The following is a 21,344-nucleotide window of genomic DNA, read 5'->3' on the forward strand; positions in this document are numbered from 1 at the left end:
AAGCCTTTTTCCCGTTTCATCTTTCAGTCACATATGGAGAGAAATACTGTGTGGTGGATGCATTCCTTTGGATGCCGAGTATTCCAAATTGCAAGCAAGCGGAAGCCCATGCGTAATTTCTCCATTGCGCTTGTTTTTGTGGAGACATTTCATCCCCCACGCTGTTACAAACAGCTGAGTAATTAATCTTAATTGAGGATTGCCAATTAGCATGAAGGCTTTATTGTGTAATAATGCATTTTTATTGACATTTATGGTACAACACATCCGAATTATGTTTTTTTAAATGTGCATTTTATTTATAAACAGTTTTTGTCAGTTGATATGAAAGCTCATGATGAAGAGCATCATTGGAGTAGCGGGAAACTGTCAAAATGCCCCTTTGTTCTTGTCACTAGGGGGCAGACAAGCCTTTTAATTTGCCCTTTAATTTTGCCTTGCTCTGCCCTCAGACCATATAGCAGCACATAGGTGTGGACGTGCCCGTTCTTTACCATCCTGCATCCTCTGCATTGGTCACAAAAATGTTTATGGGTTCTGTCACTGCAGCGCCTGGGAGAGAAGCTGCCTAAGAGACTTACAGATCACATAGCATTACCGCATGCCAAAACTCAGTAACAGCAGTGGATTGTCATTGTCATTAAGCATTAGCAGAAGGAACCCCTTGAAACCCAAACAGAGCATGTTGAGCACCACACATTCTGACAGAGCTTTGGGTCGAGCTTTGGGTCGAGCTTTGATGACAAAATGTAAGTCCAAACTGTCCCCTGGCAATTAGAGTGACCCCCTTGCTCTCCCCTGTACTCTTTCAAAAAATTTGACCATGCCTGGCACTTAAAAACGAGGATGTGTCAAGCTGTCAGTCTTCACCCCTACAGCGCCTGCTTTTCTTTATCTATGTGAGCGTTGGGGTGTGAGAGGGAGGTTCCAGCTTTCTTCAATGGCCAAGAGGGCTGCCTCTTAATTCATTTTGGCAACACTTGTGCTTAGAAGACGAGCCCTTGCTGAGAGAGAATAGGAGAGAAAATGATGGAGGGAGGAATGTTTGGAGGCACATGCATGGCTGCTAATCTCCTCCACATGGAGGAAATGGCTTTTCCATGTAAAATGTGTTTTTCCTCATGTGTCTCTCCTGTACTGATGATGATGAATCTCAGCATGCACCCCCTTTTGTCTCTGCCTCTTCCTTTCTGTCGCTCCAGGGCAGATAAACAGCTAACAGACACCAGGGGAGGAACACACTCTCATCCTTTCAGCTCTTCTCCTCTTTTTTTTGTTATTTTCAATCTCCTTTCCTTTCCTCTCCTAAATACTTTATTAGTACTGACGGAAATGTGTTGAGTATGAGTATGGAAAGCCGTAATGTACCAAAAGGCAGGCACTGAGCTACTGATTTATGATTTTCTCATGTCAGATTTAGACACATTTCTCAAAGTAAGTCGAAATGAGGTAGCACCAGAACATTTCAATGAATACTTCTCCTCTCCTCTCCTTATGGCAAGGTATCAAACCTTAATTCTTTTAGCGACTGAAATGTGTCTGCAGCACAGAGTAATAAACTGTCAAGTGTTGAATATCCGATCTGGTATTTCCAATTAGTTAAACAAATTTGCCAATTTTAGACAAATTGCTCAAAGTAAGGCATCAAAATAAGTAATATTATGAAACTTAGCAAAAATAGTTGTCACATTTTATTTGTTCATCTTCACATCTCTGATATCCAGGGAGCCACTAACACACATCTTTGTGTTTTACACTTGTTGCTGAAGCACCATATTTTGCATTTAATTTCACAGACAACAAGTTACTGCCTACCTGCATCTTGACTTAGCCACTGGCACCTCACATTTGTTTTTGTATCAAGTATGGCTGTGAATGTGAAACGTCAACTTCTAAAACCTACTGGGATGCTATCGTCTTTATAAGGCTGCGTGTCTATACCGGTGTATAGGTGAGAAATGAATGTCTCAATCTACTCACAGTCATCCTCGCTGGTTTAGATAGGGGGAAAAAAAGAAGCTTGGACATTGCGTGAACATCAATACATAACCCCCCCCCCCCCCCCCCCCCCCCCCCCCCCCACCACACACACTCACACACACATACTCATGCTCTGTCACACACAAAACACACTCAGGCTTCAGTTGCCTCCTTTGATGTCAGTGCTGAACTCTGCCACTCGGGGAGCCCCGGGTAGCATCTTTAGTGAATGCATTATCATGCTGAAGTTGTCATGTGTTTATTTTCATTCCGGTGTCTCGCAACCCTCTGCACCCTGGGGGGACCTGGGAACCCATTTGTAGCATTGGCTGGTTTGAGCGCTGCCTTGGGTGCTCTTAATTAGACGATGTGAGATAATAGTGTGTGTTTTCCCGCTTTTCGCTCATCATTTCCCTTTGCATCCTAACCTTTTATGTTGCTAATAAGAGGGCACACCACACATATTTTTGACTACTTCCATGCAGGTATTGTGTAATTATTTGGCTTAAAAAGATATTTACATTTGAATTTGTCCCCCTATGGGTGTGAATTTAAGACTCACCAGCATTATGCTGCTGTAGAATGTGAAGTGTTGAAGTAGTGAGGAAACATTTCCAGTGGTAAGCTACCATTTTCATGCATCATCATCATGGATTAACTGTTATTACTGCTAGTCATAGCAGCTGTTTATCAGAGTCACTAAGAACTTCATGTTATTCATGAAATATACAGTGTAGTAGTTGGTAGTCAGGAATTACATGAAAATATGATTAAAAAAAACAAAACAAACCTGAAAACCAAATTGAGCTCACATCAGCAATGATAATGTGCTACCATGTTGCTGTTTAGCAGGTACAATGTTGACCGTGTTCACCGTGTTTGTTTAATAAGTTACCATTAATTTGCACCACACAGAAAGTGCAGCTAATGCTGGCGTTATTCTTTAGTTGAAAACCAAATAATGACATTTTAACAATGACATTTTCACCAAGTGATGGAGCTACATGAAAAGCCAGGAGATCAAAGTTAATACAATGAGACATAGAGTTCTTTACAAAACTCATAGCTGTAGCAATCCATCCAATATTTGCCGAGATAGAGGAAGAAGTCAGAGGATCACCAAAGTCTTAAGATTTTGGAGAGATGCAACTAAAGACCCGGGCCGGATTCAACCAGAGATGCTGTGCTTCATGGTCGGCATCTTAACCTCTAGACCACAGCTGTCTCCCTGCTTACATTTTCCTTACAAGTGACCTCTTGTGGTTGTGCGAATGACTGTTGTCTTTCACCAGAAAAGGCAGAAGTAACGTGTTGCCATTTAAGTACTCCAAAGTCTCTTGAGGGGGACTTTGGGTGGTTAGATTGACAGATGTCATATTCCATAGAAAATACTGGAATGGATCACAATGGAAGGCAATTATAAACAACCTGTTTTGTCATTGAGGTAAGAGGAGCTCATTTTATTTATCAGCTTCTTTCTGTAAGTGGCTGGATCCTTCTTGGGCATCATTATATCTGCCAAAGTTGGAACCATACTGATTATTTGACACAACATGAAATGTTTCTGTATTTGTGTGTGTGCTCTTCTTGCTGTTTTGAAATGGTTGGGGCCTCGTTCGAGTATGGTGATTTCAGGCTTTTCGATGCACCAATCAGAATTCATCACATATCAGAATCACAGTGGTTGGATTGTTTGCCTGTTTCCATTTTTTGGACGTGCGCTCTCCCTGTTTTTTTTCATCGACTAAAAAAAAATCAGCCAATGAATGACATTGTGGCTTAGTGTTTAGCTCTACTCCCTTCGGTCTGCATGTTATCTCCGCCTTCATGCAGGTTTCCTCTTTGTTTCCTTCCAATGACACACATCAGACTCCAGCTGTCCCACTGGTATGAGTGTCTGTCTATCTGTGTTAGCCCTGACTTACAACTGATTCAGGCTGGCCCTCCACCTCTAATGCATGCTCCATGAGGCTCCATGCTTCTACGACCCTGAACAGATCAGAAATATGACCGCCCAGTAGTCACATTGCTGGCCATCACACTGTTGCAGCAGGTGATGGAGTTTTGATTTTGCCAAGGCTCAAGCTCAGTACTGTCACAAATGTGCTACCAGCTTTTGTCCATCCATCCTGCAGCCTGATTTCCCCTCAAATTTATCCCGAAGTCATCAAGCTGAAGCTGTGCGCCTGACTAATTTAATTTCACAAGCTGTTGAATGTCCCGAGAGGATCAGTGAAACAGGGCCGAGACCTGATGACGTAACCTCAAATTCAGAGCTATATTAAAGAAGAAGATGTGATGAGACAACCGGAAAATGACACGTCGTCCCTGAAACATCCAAAACTGAAGGTAGAGTGTCATAGTTTGAAGCGCAGGGCCAAGCTGCCAAGCTGCGGTATTTGACGAGTTGGGAGTAAGAACATGTTGCATGAGACTGCTTTAGGTGTAATTTCGGGTTTACCATCTTTGATTTAATCTACTGCAGTGATATCAGAAATCAAGCAGCCTGCTAAACTAATCTAAAATATAGCCCCATACAACTTTCCCACTGGTAATATATTCACTTCTTCCATGATGCGTCAGGCTGTGCCTGGTTGCCAGAATTGCTCATTTTGTTTATCCTGCCCATTCGTATTTGTCTGGATATAGCTTGCCGTTGAGCCCTTTTCCCAGAAGATAAAGCTCCGTGGGTTTTCTGTCGAAGTCAAATGACCAGGCTCTCCCTGGTTTGGTGATCGGAAATATCAGTACGCTACACATAGTGAAAAGTGGGCAAAGAGGACTTCCCCCTCAGGAGGGCAAAGCCTGTGTGAAATAGAAGAGCATTTAGTTCACGATGGACAGATGGACAGCACACACGCATCCCACAGGTCAACCCATTAAATCTTACTTTTAGTAAGGCATTATCATGAATGTTATGTCATCGTTCTTATCCACATATCCCACTGGTTGACCTCAGTGAACCCAGCTGATATGCAGAGACACACATCTGCTGCACTCCACTCTTCATAATCACGCCGTAAACTACACAACAATGCTGGAGCTGCTAGATGCTGAATTTGTGTCCGTGCATCAGGGTAGCATGTTGGCAGCAGACTGAAACAGCAGCACATCTTCTGAGAGACTGCAAAACATCAGAGAGAGGTAGATGGGAAGAGCAGGAAGGGGGAGTGGAGAATAGATCACCAAGGAGAAAGGTGGAAACGTGTGTGTTTGTGTTTGCAGAGAGAACACTGTCAGTTGAAGGTGCCGCCACAGATCACAGGACGGTGCAGAGGACGATGAACAGCAGGAGTTTTGGTCTGATTGCTTGTTGTCTGGAGCGTGAAGGTTTTCTGTCTGAAGCCACTCTGGAGTCAAGTCCGATGTGAGGGAAACCAAAAGCATTTTTTTTTTTTTAACAGTTTTTAGCTACAGGTGAAGTGTATTGCACACTGGGACTGAGCAAAGGAGGACTCTTACTGGCTCCTTATTTTCTGCCGAGAAAATGGAGGAGATGAGTTTTGGTCCCACTGCATTACCTGCGAGTAAAGTTCGATCCACTTTTATTTATGGTCCTGCTGAAAAATCGTCTGCGTTAAGAGTCGCGACTCTCCTGGCACGTAACGTCTACCACATTAGTGGCACCGTGGCTGTACCACAGAAATGCAGGCTTACACAAATTGGTAAGTCGCAGTGTGTCTGTGTTTGTTTGTGAGTCTAAACGCTATAACTCAGTGTGCCTTACAGAAGGAAACCCATCGAAAATAACAAACGTGAGAGATGGCAATTTCCTCCGCTCAACACTTAAATTGATAGATCTTTTGTAAAACCATTCTGTCGTTGTGTTTTTCTTATTGTGCAGGTTGTCGTCTACAGACTAAAGGTGTGTGTGGACAAACATACTGCATATTGAACATACTGCTTGTTGGTGCTATTTATAGCACAGGAAAAGAGCTCATGTTTGTGTATCAGAATATCCCAGAGGAAGATAAAACTGCTCACTTTCGGCCTCCATAACTTTGAACCTGTAAAGCTTGTCTTAATGAGATGTTGCTCATGCAGGAGAAGAGTTCTGTGCGTTTTACCACTCGTCAGAGCAATAATCATGTGTAAATGTAATTCATTTTTGTCCTGTGGACAGTTAGTCAACCAAAACTGAATCACATCTTGATTAAACTTCAGCACACAAAACAAACCTTCAGGCCATGAGAGCAAACAGAGCAGGGAGTGAAGAATTACGATGCCATGCCTCCATTCAGACTGTGAAAATATTTTGGTTTGGTTGCCGTGTTTGTGTTTCATCAACAGTCGGACTGGCTCGGATAGTTCGGGTGGTGGTGCCTCATGTCACATGAATAGTGCATGAAGGATCAGGCAGATGCTGCTGAATATGAATTTATGTAGTGATGAATAATTTATGATAAATCTTTGGTGGTCCATTCGAGTCATCACCCTCTGACCAAATCTTAACAGAGATCTCACGCAGAGCTGTTGAAGAATTGTAATATTTCTCCTGACTGATAATAAACTCATAGTAAGAAGGCTACAGAGATTGCTGAGAGGAATCTCTCATCATCATCTCATCATGTTGAGATACAAAAAAATGACGGTTTAGATTGAAACTGCTGTGGATGCTGTTGTTTGCTGTCCATTGTATGGACCTGAGTGAGGACGGCTTTGTTCATCAGGTTGTCACAGAGTCGTCTCTATCACCTACCCCATTACAATATATTTGAATTGCCTGCGCCTCTGTGGCAAGACAAAGCTTTGATGTGCTCTCTCTGCTCTGCACCGACAGAGATGATGAGTTTACGTGCACATAAATGCGCACATCAAGACAAACACACGCACAGACTCTATCACTCAAAAGAAATGGGAATCAAAAGGTGGGACAGAGAAAAGGGATGGTTTACATATATTTTTTTTTATTCTCTTACCTCGCTGAAAATCCTATTGTTTTCATACTTTGGTTGAGTTTGTCTTTTCTGTGAGGTTGCAAGGAGAGAACTGGCAAAGCAGAGCTACTGTAGCCACCGACAGCAAAGCACGAAGAAGGATAACCTGCATATAAATGCCAGGTGGGGTTAAGAAGACGTTCAATTCATTTCTTTTCAGATGTCCAAAAAAGATAACGGAATTGCAAGATTAAACTAAATTGTACATTTCAATCCTCACGCTCAGATAGTTTGAGCGTTACTGCTCGAGGGCAAATGGGACAAGAGATGGGAGTGAAGATGTGAAGGGCACTCACTGATCCTTTGATTCAGCCATCGTTGCTCTTTTGAGAGCCACTTACATCAGTTCTCATCTTTGATTACGAGGCAGCTCCCCTCTCCAGGGCGGATATTAATCCTTCTCCTTGGGTCTCTTGCTTAGCCATCGTCAGCCTCAGTAGGTCTGAGGTTTGACTCTTCATGGTCGTTATCATAGCTGATGGAGAGTAAAGTGACTGTAGAGTGCCTGCAGAAATGTCAAGGAGGAGCAAAGACAGATACACCACTGGAGAAAAAAAAAGTAGAACCAGCAATAAGGAGCATCCTTCTATTAAGTTGTGTTTCGATACAAAGAAACAGACTAACATACGATGAATTGATACTTGTACATGTCAGTCCTCCATTTTTGGAGAGCTGTTCATGTTGGCTGTTAAGCTTGATGGAAATAAAGCAGACTTCTGTATTCCCTTTTCGCTTTTTCTTGTGAAATATATCTGACTGCCCTTTGGAAAAAACACTATTTTTACTCCATGGGAATTGTGAGAGAATGTGCATGTATTCACTGTGGGCCTGATTTATGTCGTGACATATCTAAGCACTGGAAAAGTGTTGTAGGCTTGTTTTAGTCATGGATTTTTTGTTGTTGTTGCTTGAAACAGTGTGAGATCAAAGATCCCAGAAGAACATGCCTGTTCACTGGAGCAGAGACTGTGAACGTGATCAATACTACAGTAAACCCATATTTAACAGTAACCTCCATTGAATTCCATCGTTAATGAAGCTGTGAATTTCAGAAGGTGCTATGTGAGATAAATAATTCAAAACGACCTATTTTCTTCTTGCTGATTAATTCTCTTTCCCCAAGTCTTCAGTGTCCCATTATTTTCTGCAGCTCTGAAGAGTTGTCTCAATGCTGTACGATACTTGCCAAAACATTAGGAGCAGATAGGAGTTCGCATTGATTCCTACAATGTGATAAATGATCGAATCATTTATATGATTAAAAGCAAAAGTTATCTTTAATCTCAACGTAGAATATATACTGTAATATATGAATAATATTAACTTTTACTCTTCAATATTTTCATATTCGAAAAAAGGATCAAATGACAATGTATAAGGTGAACGGGGTCACTTGTAGTGATGAGCACACGGAGAAATATCACCCAACTCAGCAGAGACAGTTAGCGACAAGCTAGTGGACATAATGCAGAAGTTTTTACAGCTGTTGAGCCAGTTGAGTGAGTATTGGATGTAATGAATGTCAATGTTGCACTATGTCTGCTTGATGTGTAAAAAAAATAATGAATGTGGCTTCAAACCATTATACAAAGCAACACATTTGAGTTAGTTTTAGTTGCTCTGTTGTATTTGCCCATCGTGGTGTTATTTCTGCATCAAACTTGGCTTAAACCTAATCTCTTGTTTACATGGCTGGTTGTTTCTCTTCCCACAAGTTGCGTGACCATGATGATGCATTTGCCATGCACCTTGTGAGATAACACACAGGGCTCAGGGCCATGTGCTTATGCTTGTGTGTGTTTAATTCTGTCCCTGGAAACTCAAAGAAGTCATCTAGTATCGAGAACAAATTTGTGTCACTGCTAAGCCTGTCCTCAGGGCAGAAAGTCTGTTAACAAGTACTTTGCTCAGCGTGTATTCTGTTGAGTATTCTCAAATATGTGTTATGGATCTGGAGAGGTTTGAATTTACTTGTCTTTGAAGATAATCAATAATTTTGCATTTTAATGTTTTTGTCTAATAGTGTGTGTTTTATGTGAGTACTTTCCGAAAGATTAGAAATCCTTCAACTTTAGAACATTTTGTAATTACTCATATTTCCAAGGGGCTAATAGTCTTTTATTGTTTGTCGTTTTAAACCCTGAAGACATTGAGGCATTGGGCTCCCTAGTCAGACTTTCCATGCATGTTTGCTAACATGGTTTTGATTTTATGCAGAAAATAACACCTGGGATTATAGGCATTCTTTACATTTAGTCGTAGGATAGCTAACATCTTAACCAAGAACTTTAGAAAAACAGGAAATGCAATTAATTTTTATATATCCTTGATGTGTGGTTCCAATATTATAAAAAGTGTCTTGATTTATGCAGCGAGACTAATAAATGTGATGTTTGCTGCAGAGGTTATTATCTTAATTGATCCAAAATATTGGAAATGTGCCACGGGAACCCTGAGCAGAGCTAAATGCTACAATATTGGGTTTAGGATTCAGATTGGAGTTATGGTATACATTATGCTACCAGTTAATGTTTGTGTGTGTGTCTGCGTTTGCAATTTCGGGTGCTCAAAGAAGTGAGTAATACCTTGTAGTTCTCATCTCCCGTTTTGGCAGTTATGGTAAATACATAGACTTGTACTTGTACAGAGCTTTCCTAGTCTTCCAACCACTCAAAGGGCTTTAACACTACATGTCATTCACCCATTCATACACTGATGGCAGGGGACAACTATCTTAAACCTTATAAGTTGCAAGCAGTGGTGGGACCCGGTATTATGTAACAGATCTGAAATCTATCTAAATGGTTTATTTTGTGTTCGCGTTTAATGTTTAAATGTCTTTACCGAAGGAAGACCATCTCTGTCTGTCATTTCTACGTAGGATGAAAAGAATTAGGAACAGCCAAGCAGTCTGCAGGCATTTCTTCATCTCTCAGTACCAATTATTATTATTCAGCACCAGCAAGGATTTCAAGGGTGTGCGAGTGTCTCGTACATACCGCGTTGTACAAGGAGAGCCTGTCCTTGACAAGCATTTGACCAACGGAAGTGCTGAAGAAAGCCCTTGAACTCTCAGCAGCTCCAATGTGGGGGCTGTAAAGCCGACAGCTCTATTGAGGCACTTAGGGCTGGGCGATATGGAAAAAACATCAAATATCCTGATGTTTTTGAACAAGTACCTCAGTGTCAATATTGCGACGACATTGTAGGGTTGAGAATTGGTGCTTTGATCAAATATTTACATAATGAGATTTCAAAATGTCGATAATATCATAGTAGTATCAGGCAGTTTTCTCCTCAACTATATGTGTTTATGTTCTTTCACTACAGACAGGAGTGAAAGTCAAACTAAACTGATGTTTAAGAGAGGGAACACAGAGTCTTGTAAAATAAAAGCTTTGTGTCTGTGGTCACGTGCAAGCTGCAACGTGATTTCATCCCTACTCGTCAGAATTTGCCACTCACTTTTTACTCACTATCTTACATCATCTGGTAACAATGTTAGCCTTTAAGCTCTTTATTTACTGTAAGAAAAAATTATGGGCTAGATGTGTGTACTGATGCATGTAAACATATCGTGGACATGAAGACATATTGCATGCATACACTGAAACACGTGCTACAGTACGTGCACACTTTCATAGCCAAACACATGCATACACACACACACACACGCGTACACACACACACGCACACACACACACACGGGCTTGCATGCACATACTCTACTAATGAGGATGGAAATCCCACCATCTCTCTGTTGTCATCCCTGTCTGTATCTCTGCCACAAGCTGTCACAGAAAGTACAAAGTTTGAAGTTTTGTCTTTTATCCTTTCTTCATACTGGACAGTGCCAGGCAGTCAAACAAACACAAAGTCACTTCTCACCATCATTTCAGTCACTGTGTTCTCCTCTTCAGAACACTCCATCATTATTTTATTTCTCTTTTTCAATTGAAGTGTCTTTAATTGAACCATCGCCTGTAGATGACCGCTAGAAATTAGATTTAATTTTCAGAGTGTATTAAATTGACTGTATACTGTTGCACACCAATGCATTGCAGGGACAGGAAGTGAGCCGTCAGCCATCATGTTGCACTCAACACGGTGTTGACAGTGTTGAAGCTGATGGGGCAGACACTTTTATAATTACCACAGTATTTAAAACAGTCATGATGCAACGTGCTACCCAACATTCAATTCAAGTGGGAATTTACTCAAATTACAAAACAAACAAAATCAGATATTTTCTCACTTACCCCTACCCTACCTGTATTTAGTCATGCAGATAGTTTTGGGTAAATAAGTGTTTTGATATTTGTCAAATGCAGTAGCAACATTTAAATCCCAAATGAGTGTCCCTGTTTATCTGGATGATCCACAAACCTCTACTGGACAGATTTCATTGGGACTAGTTTCTTCCAAAGAAATAGTTCCAATGCAAACGGTGGTTTGAGGATCATCCAGCTGGGACAATGATTCTGGAAATTTTTCTTTGGAATTTTTGAATTTCCTTTTTCGATGCAAACTAAATCCCAATAACCTCTGTTGTACTGGCGAAGAGGCTGAAATCCAATCACATAAAACCAAAATGATCTGCCAAGGCAAGTAGCAAATGATGTTTCTTTTGTTTTTGTTTGGGTAAACCGATATCTTGAATCGCCGTTGCAAGATTAAAACAATTTCTCTATGTTTTATGCAGCCCAAGCTCCCACCTGCCTCAGCATGATGTGTAGATATATTTATTCTTGAACAGCCTCCAGGCTCTCTGTGAAACTTAGAACAGAGAGACACACATCAGCTCTGTCTCTCTCTCTCTGTATGAGAGCTCTCTCTTTCTTCCTTCTGTCCGTTGCTTTCAGTAGCAGGTCAGTGGGAAACAGAGAGGCAGCCCTGTGTGTCCACACAGTAGCATCTCTGTTGCAGTTTGGACTCTGACCCACATCAGCTGCTGGCTGCTTCGCTAATTGTGCAACACTGTGACAATTTGCCTTACTTCCTCCGAAGAAAAAGACGAGCCAGACACCTGTTCCCTTTGTGTCTTAATATAGTGCTCCACTGACCCCAGTGTTTGTGTTTGTGCATTTTCTCCCGCAGTGGAGCGATGCATGGGTGTGATGCAGTCGGGTACACAGATGGTGAAGCTGAAGGCAGGATCCAAAGGGCTGGTGAGACTTTTCTACCTGGATGATCATCGCTCCTGCATTCGCTGGAAGCCCTCACGTAAGAGTGAGAAGGCCAAGAGTGAGTATGCATGGGCACACACATACATACACGGTGTGGAGTCTGAAAGATGTGGTTCAAAATACATTATGGAGTTGAATCCTGCATGGTTCCTGCATTTTTGCAGATTGACCTTTACTTGGGGAAAAAAAACAGCATATCTCAGCGTTTGCTGCTTTAATTTTGACCATTGTTTTCAACATTTGTCCCTCAACTTTATGGAAGTGCAATTCAAAATCACTGGAGTATCTACTAAACAAATTGAGCAGTCAGCATCAAAACTCCAGGTTGCACTATTTTTCTTGGAATAGAAATCAAAGTCTAACGATAAACTGACATACCAAATTGTCTATTTTAAGCTTTCATCACACTTTACGGACTGACTGCCCGATCCAACTTTGAATACAAAAAATGATCCCTCTGCCCTCTGCCTGTGTTTTCTGATTTTGCGGTATTCAAAAAATATTCTAAACTCATCTGTAATGACATTGCTTTTGTTGTCCGTTCACAAGAACTACAACATTATTAAACATTTTCAATGGTTATGTTAAGATACTAGCAGTGTCTTGAAGCATGTGAGACATGTTTATTTACATTCAACTAAAACCTTTACTTAAGTGCTTTTGCCTCCTTAAACCTATCCACAAACAGAATTCAGGATGCAAAATCACGTGCTTTGTACGCCCGATTGTCTGCCCGGCCATTTGTTGCCCTGTTGGACATAGTATGAGTGAACTGGAATAATTTGTTTAAGTCCCAGTGAAACAGAAGTTAGAGCAGCTTTAGCTTCTGCACAGTGAGTATTCCTTTGTGAAACAGAATATTTGAGTGTTTTACAGTTACGAGAGGAATTTAAATAAAATCCTTTGCATTTGATTGAACCTCTAAAAAGTGGGCAGGTATTATGTCACAAAGGGCTCTGGCACTGAGGGGATTATCATCATTTATTTCATGGCCTCCTCAAAGCATCACTGTCACTTTTTTACTTAACTGGTTTTATGTTTCAACTTACTGAAGCATACATCTGTGGACCTGTCCTTACATGTGTTCAAATAACAGTGCAGTGTGTGTGTGTGTGTGTGTAGGCTGTCAGCATTATATAAGCCTCTTAGATACTCTCCATTGACATGATTAAGTGACTCAAACAGCTGCTCAATTCTTTCTTTGAGTGTATGTCCCCCTGTGTGTGTATGTGTGTGTGTGTGTGTGTGTGTGTGTGTGTGTGTGTGTGTGTGTGTGTGTGTGTGTGTGTGTGTGTAGGTGTGTGTGCGTGCTATCTATCTGAGCAGGATCAACATAAGGCTGCCATGTTGTTACTTTCAGTCATATCAGAATTTCAGAGATGAGATTATGTAACGGAATGAGAGTGTAATGGGGAAATGGACAGGGATCATTTTGGAATGGAATATGACAGTAGTATTTTTGGGGATAAGATGGCAATTAGTTGAATTGACTCATCATATAATTCATTCTTTAATCAATTATTCAAACATAATGATGTTTCCAAAATCATTAAGGTCCATTATTCTGAGGAAAACACATTAGAGCATTGATAAGGGACATTAATGAATCGACTTAATTGAATGAGACACATCTGAGAGACACGCCGTGAGGAGAAAACAAGCTAGTTGAAGAGACTGGTGTGCAGGTGTGTTTACTGCAGGCTGTGGCTTTTTCCTAACAAAGACACAGAATCAAAAATAGCTAAATGTAATCTAATCTCATTAGACTGTGATACAGTCTGAAGCCTACAGGAACTGCTTACCCCATTTTTTCTAACACATGATTGAGAAAATCAGGGAGAGAACGTAACTCAACTCATTTTGGTCATTGTTGTTTTTCACAAAGATAAGCAGTTTTTGCTGCTATTCTATTTTAATAATATGTAATTATTCTGCCAGCTCAATTCTTCTGTCAATATACTGTAATGGGAAATTGTCAAGAACTTGGTCACAGTATAAAAGGATAAAACTGGTGTTATTCTATGTTTTTCTTATTGTCAGCAAATTGTAGGAAAGCCAACACTGTTTTAGTCTGCCTCTCAATACTTTACGACTTCCCTACCTGGTTTGTGGCCCCAAGACTCATTCGTCCCTACTGAACAGTAAATCTTTAAATACAGGTATATTTCAACTTTTTTAAAAGACCCAATATTTTCCTATAGCACCTGTGCATTGTAGTTTTTAGCAAAACATATGCAAACAGGAGTAAACTGCATTAATACACATTGGGTGCTCTCATGAGTATTTACAGCAAGTGGGCGGTGTATGTGCGCTTTAGTCAAAATAAACTGCCACGTTCATGGTAACAAAGGAACTTGCCATGTAGTGCAACAGTGTGGCTAATAAATATGTTTTTAATATTCTTTGGACAACAGTGGAGGTCTGTGAATACATGTTGTATATAGAAACGTAGGATATCACCAGCCTTATCATTTAAGTTGCAATTCAAAGTTAACACAACACAGAAATCATTACAGTCTTTTTTACCAATAATCAAACGTCTCTTTTCTTTTCCTCCCCTCTTCCTCAGTCACCATTGATTCCCTCTACAAAGTGACAGAGGGCAGTCAATCAGACATCTTCCATCGGCATGCAGACGGCAGCTTTGACTCGGCCTGCTGTTTCACAGTGTACCATGGAAACCACATGGAGTCCCTTGATCTGGTGACGTCAAACTCAGAAGAGGCCAGAACCTGGATAACTGGCCTCCGCTACCTGATGGCCGGCATCAGTGATGAGGACTCGCTGGCGAAACGACAGCGTACGCACGACCAATATCCTTTAGCCCAGTGCTCTTTGTTAGAGCTTTCAGTGGTTCAGAGTCTGGAGTGTTTGTGCAAACTCAGCGGCGTAAAGGCGAGCACCATCTCTAAAATGATATCAATTGGAGTTGACAAACTTGAAATGATGCATGCACACACAGATTTTATGTATCTCGGCCTTCACCTTGTACACACCTCTTTTTCCTTAATGTGTGTGTTTGACGTGGCTGAAGCAGACATTTGAGGAGGCCGATAAGAACGGAGACGGTTTCCTGAACATCGATGAGATCTACCAACTTCTCCACAAGCTGAATGTCAATCTGCCACGCAGGAAGATCAAACAAATGTTTCAGGTCAGAATATGATGCCATTGTGTTTTTCATTTCTTTTCATCTCAAATCCAATAAATTGCTCTTACATTCATTTTTGGGGCATCACTATATCCGTGAATAGAAATTAAATATCAAAACATGTACATACATGAAGCCCTCTTATTAAATAAAAATTACGTTTGGTTTCAACTGAATACATTAAATTCCTTGTGTATAAATATTTAAGATCAGTGACGTCATATTACAGTTTAAAATTTTCATGTGCATTTGTGAAACTCAAATACTTGTCCGAGAAATATTTCATATGTTCATGCACTAGAGACACTTTAAGAGGAAATAGATGAAGACGTGTGTGGAGAGGGCTGATTCAATTTTTAAAACTGATGTCACATTGAGTAATGTCAGAAATCCACATACAGTGACTGCTGGCTCTTCTAATGGGGTTAGTTTGCAGAAACACTTTTTTCACTTTGTTCTTTTATCTATTGACCACAAACACAAATGTGCCTTTGCTCCAGCAGGAATGGTTGACTTTGAACAGCCATCTTAATTTGATAGTTAATCATGAGATGAGAATATTTCTTTTGGTCTTTTAATTTGGACCTGGGTGAATTGGGTCAATTTTTACGAGGAAACTTTAGTTTTTTGTCCTTACAAGGTAGAGGTTTAGGGGTTAAACAGATAAAAAATATAGTCAATACCTGCAAGGAAGTCACCACCAAGGGTCAAGGGACCAAGGAATGCCCGGCAAGCAGAGCAAACACAGGACTGCAAAGATTAGCCAACAAGGGCACAAAGACAGCAGGGAAGTATGCTGTCTCTGAAGGCTAATGGGAAGCAGTGACTGGTCAGGTGAAAGGCCTGCATTCAGCTGGGCAGGTGTGGAACAACAGGAGAGGTTAGTTCTGTATGAGAGTGACCAGGGCAGTTAAAGTCAGATGTTGATTAATCAGATGAAACCATGATAAGGAAAGCTAGTCTACCATGGGCAAATTATTCATGGAGCCCTGGAGACTCCAGTGGCCCCCCAGACCCCAGGTTTACTGCATATGACTTGAGTTTTGGTCATTTTAAGAGTGACCCTGTGTTTAAGACGTTAAGATTTTTAGCTGACATATAGTGCCTCGTGCATATTCCTAAATAGATTAGAACTCTCCATTCTTGCTCTCTAACAGAATCAGAATGTTAATTTATATAGGCCTATAATGAAATATATAGAAAACAGAACACTAAATATCTGTAATTCAGCTCATAAAGCTCTTAAACCTTTTAATTGAAATGCCTTGCAGTATGTATTTTAAAGCCTTCTCAACCCCCAGCAGTTTAGACTTGATACAGTGGATTTCAAAATGTTTTGTATCTCTTCATAATTGACTAAACTCTAATTTTGCTCTGTAAAAAATTCCCTCTTTGGGTTGAGATTAGATGGGAAATTTCATTAATCTTTCTCTTTCATATTGAAGCATTGGCAGATTACAGCGTAGCAAACCGGAACAGCTTGTGCAGTTGCTTAATATACCCTGGATCTCTTTGTTTTCCGTCCATGCCTTTCTGATGAAGTCCTTCACAGCGATTTATCCTGCTGGTTGTGTGTAGATTCTTTCTGTGATCGAATCCCCAATGCACACAGCGAGCTCATTATGGGAGTGTGATGGATGCATTAGCTGGTATTATTAGATTCGGTGTGGAGTCGATGGGTGTGAGATCCAGGTAAAATGAGACGCTGCCCAGCGAGCAGCCAAGAGCGAGAGAATGAGCAGCGAGCCCGGCTGTGGGTGTCCTCGGGCAACATGTAGTGCGATATGAGGTTAGGCAAGAAAAAAAACTGGTTGAAGAAGTAATGTGTTTGTCTCATAAAAACTGGTATATTGTGAATTTGTGTGTGTATCAGTGTGAAAGAGAGAAACAAACAAAGATGAGACAGTTTGCAGCTGCACATGTGCGCAGCTGTTCCCCTGTGCATAGCTGACTGTGCATTGACCGATAGAAAGGCAGGGCTGATATTGGCTTATCACTTACAGTAATTATTGTTTTTTGGCCGTATATAATAGCCCAATAAGAAGACTGAATTGCCATTTTATTTCACTCACATCTATTCAGCCGGACATTGTGTTCATGGTGGCTGATTTCTTGTTAGGACGTAGGTCATTTTGCCTTCATTGAATCCGAACCAATATATAACAAGTGACATCGGGCAGACACGGAAGCTGTTGCAAACATGCTCTATGACAAAGATGACACATCAATGGTTCTAAATGGTATCCTTAGGGATCCCCTGCTTCTTCCTGCTTCATACGGAAGTGTGGTGTTGATGGATGAAAGCAGATTGGGTTATATTTGCATGTATTTATATCTTCTAACATTAGATATTCATACAGCTAACAGCCATATCTAGCATTACAAAAATGTGTTAGCTTTGGCGTTCGTGAACGTTAGTTGCCATATTTCGCGATAGTATGTGCATCTAAAAGTTTTTTCACATTTATCGTTATTCTTCTTTAGGCGTGTCAAATTGTTACAGACTATTTTTTTTCTGTCGCTATTTACCATGACTGTACCAAGGTAGCATATGAAGATGACATCCTCATTCTTATTCTTGCTTACCACGCTATAATTGGTTGTTGAATAAAGATAAAGATGCATTTGCGGTACCGGGAAGTACTCAGCAAAGAAATGTCACAGTGATTCAACAATTTGATTCAGAGATTATTATTATACTGTATGTTAATTGTTACTGCAATCATGTATAATTATTTTTTTTCATCCTGTCTCAGATTTATTAAACAAATTAGAATGTAGGTTTCCTTGGTAAAAATTGTTGTTTACGTGTTGTAGATAGTTCATTTACTTGATATCTGTTATGGCCTCCAAAATGTAGTGAGATTAAGTTCAAATTCACATCCATATATTATATTTTTCACATTGTATCACAAGCAGCCTCAGAAGTTTCTGCTTGTTGTTTCACTTGGAATCACACCGCAACACATCAATGTGGATAATTTCACTTCCCATCAAAATATAATAACTGAGATGTGTCACCGATGACATATCACTTCCTCATCCTCACAGGAAGCAGACACGGACGATCAGCAGGGCACGCTGACATACGAGGAGTTCTCCGTCTTCTACAAGATGATGTCTCTGAGACGGGACCTGTTCCTCCTGATGATGGCGTACAGTGACAGGAAGGATCACCTGACAGCGGACGAGCTGGCCAACTTCCTGCACAATGAGCAGAAGGTGAGAGGTCACGCTTGTCTCAGGTTAGAGGCAATAAAAGACTCAGACAGTGAAGTTAAAACCAACACATCTTTAGGATGAAGTGTCCAAACTACTTTCTCACCAATAAGCCGTTTGAAAAGAGAATAATCAGTTCCTTTTCTTCCTCCCTTAGTCTTACATGTAAGTTAACTCCCTCTGTCTCAGCTGTCTGCCCAGAGGAATCTGCTCCACTAAGCCAATCTATCACGCTTAAAAGTGTGTCTCATGGGAGCCCTTTTCTTGTTCTTCACACGTTTTCTCTATCAGTGTTTTTCTTTGTGTTCCTGATCAATTCTTTCTTACACTGCAATTGTGTCATTTTTCATCATGCTGTATTTACCGCCTCCTGCCTTTGAATCTCAGCATTAATACTGTTCTCAGACTGTGCCGCTTGCTTGACATGGCTGGTAATTAATTTATAGCGTCACAAATATGTTATAAAGATAGGAAATCGGTCTGACTCCATTTAGCATTTGTAAAGGGGTTTAATCATTGTTATGTACTACGTCTCAAAGAGTCTAAACTATTTTGTTCATCTTTTTTTCTCCAGATGGCCAATGTGACTCCAGAGTTTGTTGCAGAAATCATGGAAAAGTTTGAGGTGTCTGATGAGAATAAACAAAGTGGAGTCTTGGGGATTGACGGTAACTTTCACTGTTATTTTACCACTTTATTGTCGCTCCCCCAATTTTTCAACCTGGGCTCAGTCATTCCTTGATATGCATAAATGTCCTTAACTTTGGTTTTAACACCCATCCAGAGACCAACTTGCGATGGGACCATTCATTTTGATCTCAACTACGCACCTGTAAAGTTTTGTGTTGCTAAATCAGTTCAGGGGCCTAAAGTTCCCACCTTGCTCTGACTTCGAACTAGACCTTCATTTTGATGTCAATTACACACCTGTAGAGTTTCGAGACTGCATCTTGCATGGTTGCCACTCGACGACAAAATCTGTCCACAGACAGAGAGAGATATATAAAAATACCTCTCTGTGGTAGTTCCTGCTACAGTAGGTGTGTCCAGGGCCACATTATGGCAAGATGATACACACACAGACTCAGGTGAAAACAACACCAGCGTCTCTGTCACAGCTGGTAAAAACACTGGTGTCCTTTTAAAATGAAATTGATATTTAATTAAATTGATATTTAACGTGATTTAAAACACGTGTTTTAAATCACCTAAGGTGTTTTAAATCCTGACTTGCTGAATAGAAAAGAGAATGGCCATGAATGATTTGGGGCTTTGTCTTTGGCAAGTGTTCATCTCTTGAGTGTCATTTCAAGTAATGCCACATGCAACTGAAGGCTGAGCTTAAGGGAGAAGAAGGAGTGAGGATCGAGGAGGGTAGCTGGAGTGAGAAAATTGGGAAGTAAGAATGAGGGCGGTGGGAGAGAGAAAATGAGAGTGTGACAGAAAAGAGAGGAGGGAGCATGGGGAGAGGAGATGAGAGGGGTAGGAGGAAGGGTGAGACTAATCTTGTTGTTGGAGGCATGACAGCTAAAACTGTGTGTGTCTGACTGATCAGACCAGTGTGCCTTGCAGGCCAGAAATGTGTGTTTAAACATGCATTGTGCACAGATGTGACAGCAATGTACAAACAAATCCACATTAACATCTTTGTTACAGTGTGACAAGCTGTTACCAACAGTATTTTATGTCATATACTGTGTACTGGATTTAGCCATGGTGGCACCATGACGAGATCCTGTCCCCAGCCTGATCACTGACTTCCCATATCAAAAATCTTCACACATGTTCACATTTTTTTGTTTCTCCTCCATTCTCCGTTTCCACATCAGCTGTCGGCTTTTTTTCTCCGTTTTTTTCCGCTCTTGGTATTCTTGTCTCATTTTTTATCCCTCCTCTCTGGATGAAGGGGGCTTTCTTCCCTCTCACTCCTCCTCATGCTTTACCACCTAAAACAGTCTGGTGTGTGAATTATATCCACGTAGCATGGTTTCAAACCCCACTTCTCGAGTTTGAAACCACAGCGCTCGCTCAGGTTTGAATGTGCTTGTCTGTCATCCCTTGGTATCTTCCTGGAAATAGAAGAGAGATATTGTAGATGTCACTGTTAGAAGCTGTTAAAAGGTGCATGATATGATCTGGAAGCTGGTAGTGAAATAAAAAGGTTTTGTTGCGGTGTTCACTTTAATTTCAGGATATTAAATCTAAATGTAAATCTTTTTGCAGGAGTGAATGTGCATTTCATTGCAATCCACCTAATACTTTAGTCTGGATCGAAATTATGCATCGACACTGAATAACTGACAGACAGCATTGCCATCCACATGACTGAAAACAAATGTCTGTTATTTGTAATTAAATATTCAAAGCAGTGTATTTTCTTTCAGGTTTTACAAGCTTCATGCGCAGTCCAAAATGTGATATTTTCAACCCTTTGCACCACGAGGTGAATCAAGACATGGAGCAGCCTCTGTGTAACTACTTCATCGCCTCCTCTCATAACACATACCTGACTGGAGACCAGCTACTCTCCCACTCTAAGACCGACATGTATGCCTGGGTGCTGCAGTCGGGCTGCCGCTGTGTAGAAGGTATGCATATGGGTCCTGTGCAAATCTAATCTGACTGTGCATACATTAAGCCTATTCCTCACAAGGCATTTGATATGTCAGAGTAGGAAAAGCACAGGTGTAAATGATAAGATAAAGCTTGGCTGTACTCTATTTAGCCATTTCAGTTTCTGGTATCTTGGTAACATGCATTACTGTCACACTGTCATGATTTAATGGGACACTTCCATACAACAGGGTAATCGTTAATGTTGTGCTTTTCCTAATATGGCATGTCAAAATGGCTTCTGGGAAAAAGTCCAAG

At 40.8% G+C, this 21,344-nt stretch overlaps 1 protein-coding gene across 1 annotated transcript in view; it reads left to right on the forward strand.

Annotated features, from left to right (window-relative positions):
* plch1 (phospholipase C, eta 1) overlaps positions 1 to 21,344 on the forward strand; it is a gene marked incomplete at its 3' end in the record, with an annotated part of 50,227 nt that overhangs the window by 9,900 nt on the left and 18,983 nt on the right. The window contains exons 3-8 of the mRNA XM_079166607.1: positions 12,015 to 12,161; positions 14,673 to 14,931; positions 15,128 to 15,257; positions 18,306 to 18,476; positions 19,048 to 19,141; positions 20,858 to 21,061. Coding sequence (XP_079022733.1) covers positions 12,015 to 12,161; positions 14,673 to 14,931; positions 15,128 to 15,257; positions 18,306 to 18,476; positions 19,048 to 19,141; positions 20,858 to 21,061 — 1,005 coding nt within the window. The remainder of the gene's footprint in view (positions 1 to 12,014; positions 12,162 to 14,672; positions 14,932 to 15,127; positions 15,258 to 18,305; positions 18,477 to 19,047; positions 19,142 to 20,857; positions 21,062 to 21,344) is intronic.

The sequence above is a fragment of the Pholis gunnellus genome (genome assembly GCF_910591455.1).
Source record: "Pholis gunnellus genome assembly, chromosome: 9".
In the NCBI taxonomy this organism is placed as follows: domain Eukaryota; kingdom Metazoa; phylum Chordata; class Actinopteri; order Perciformes; family Pholidae; genus Pholis; species Pholis gunnellus.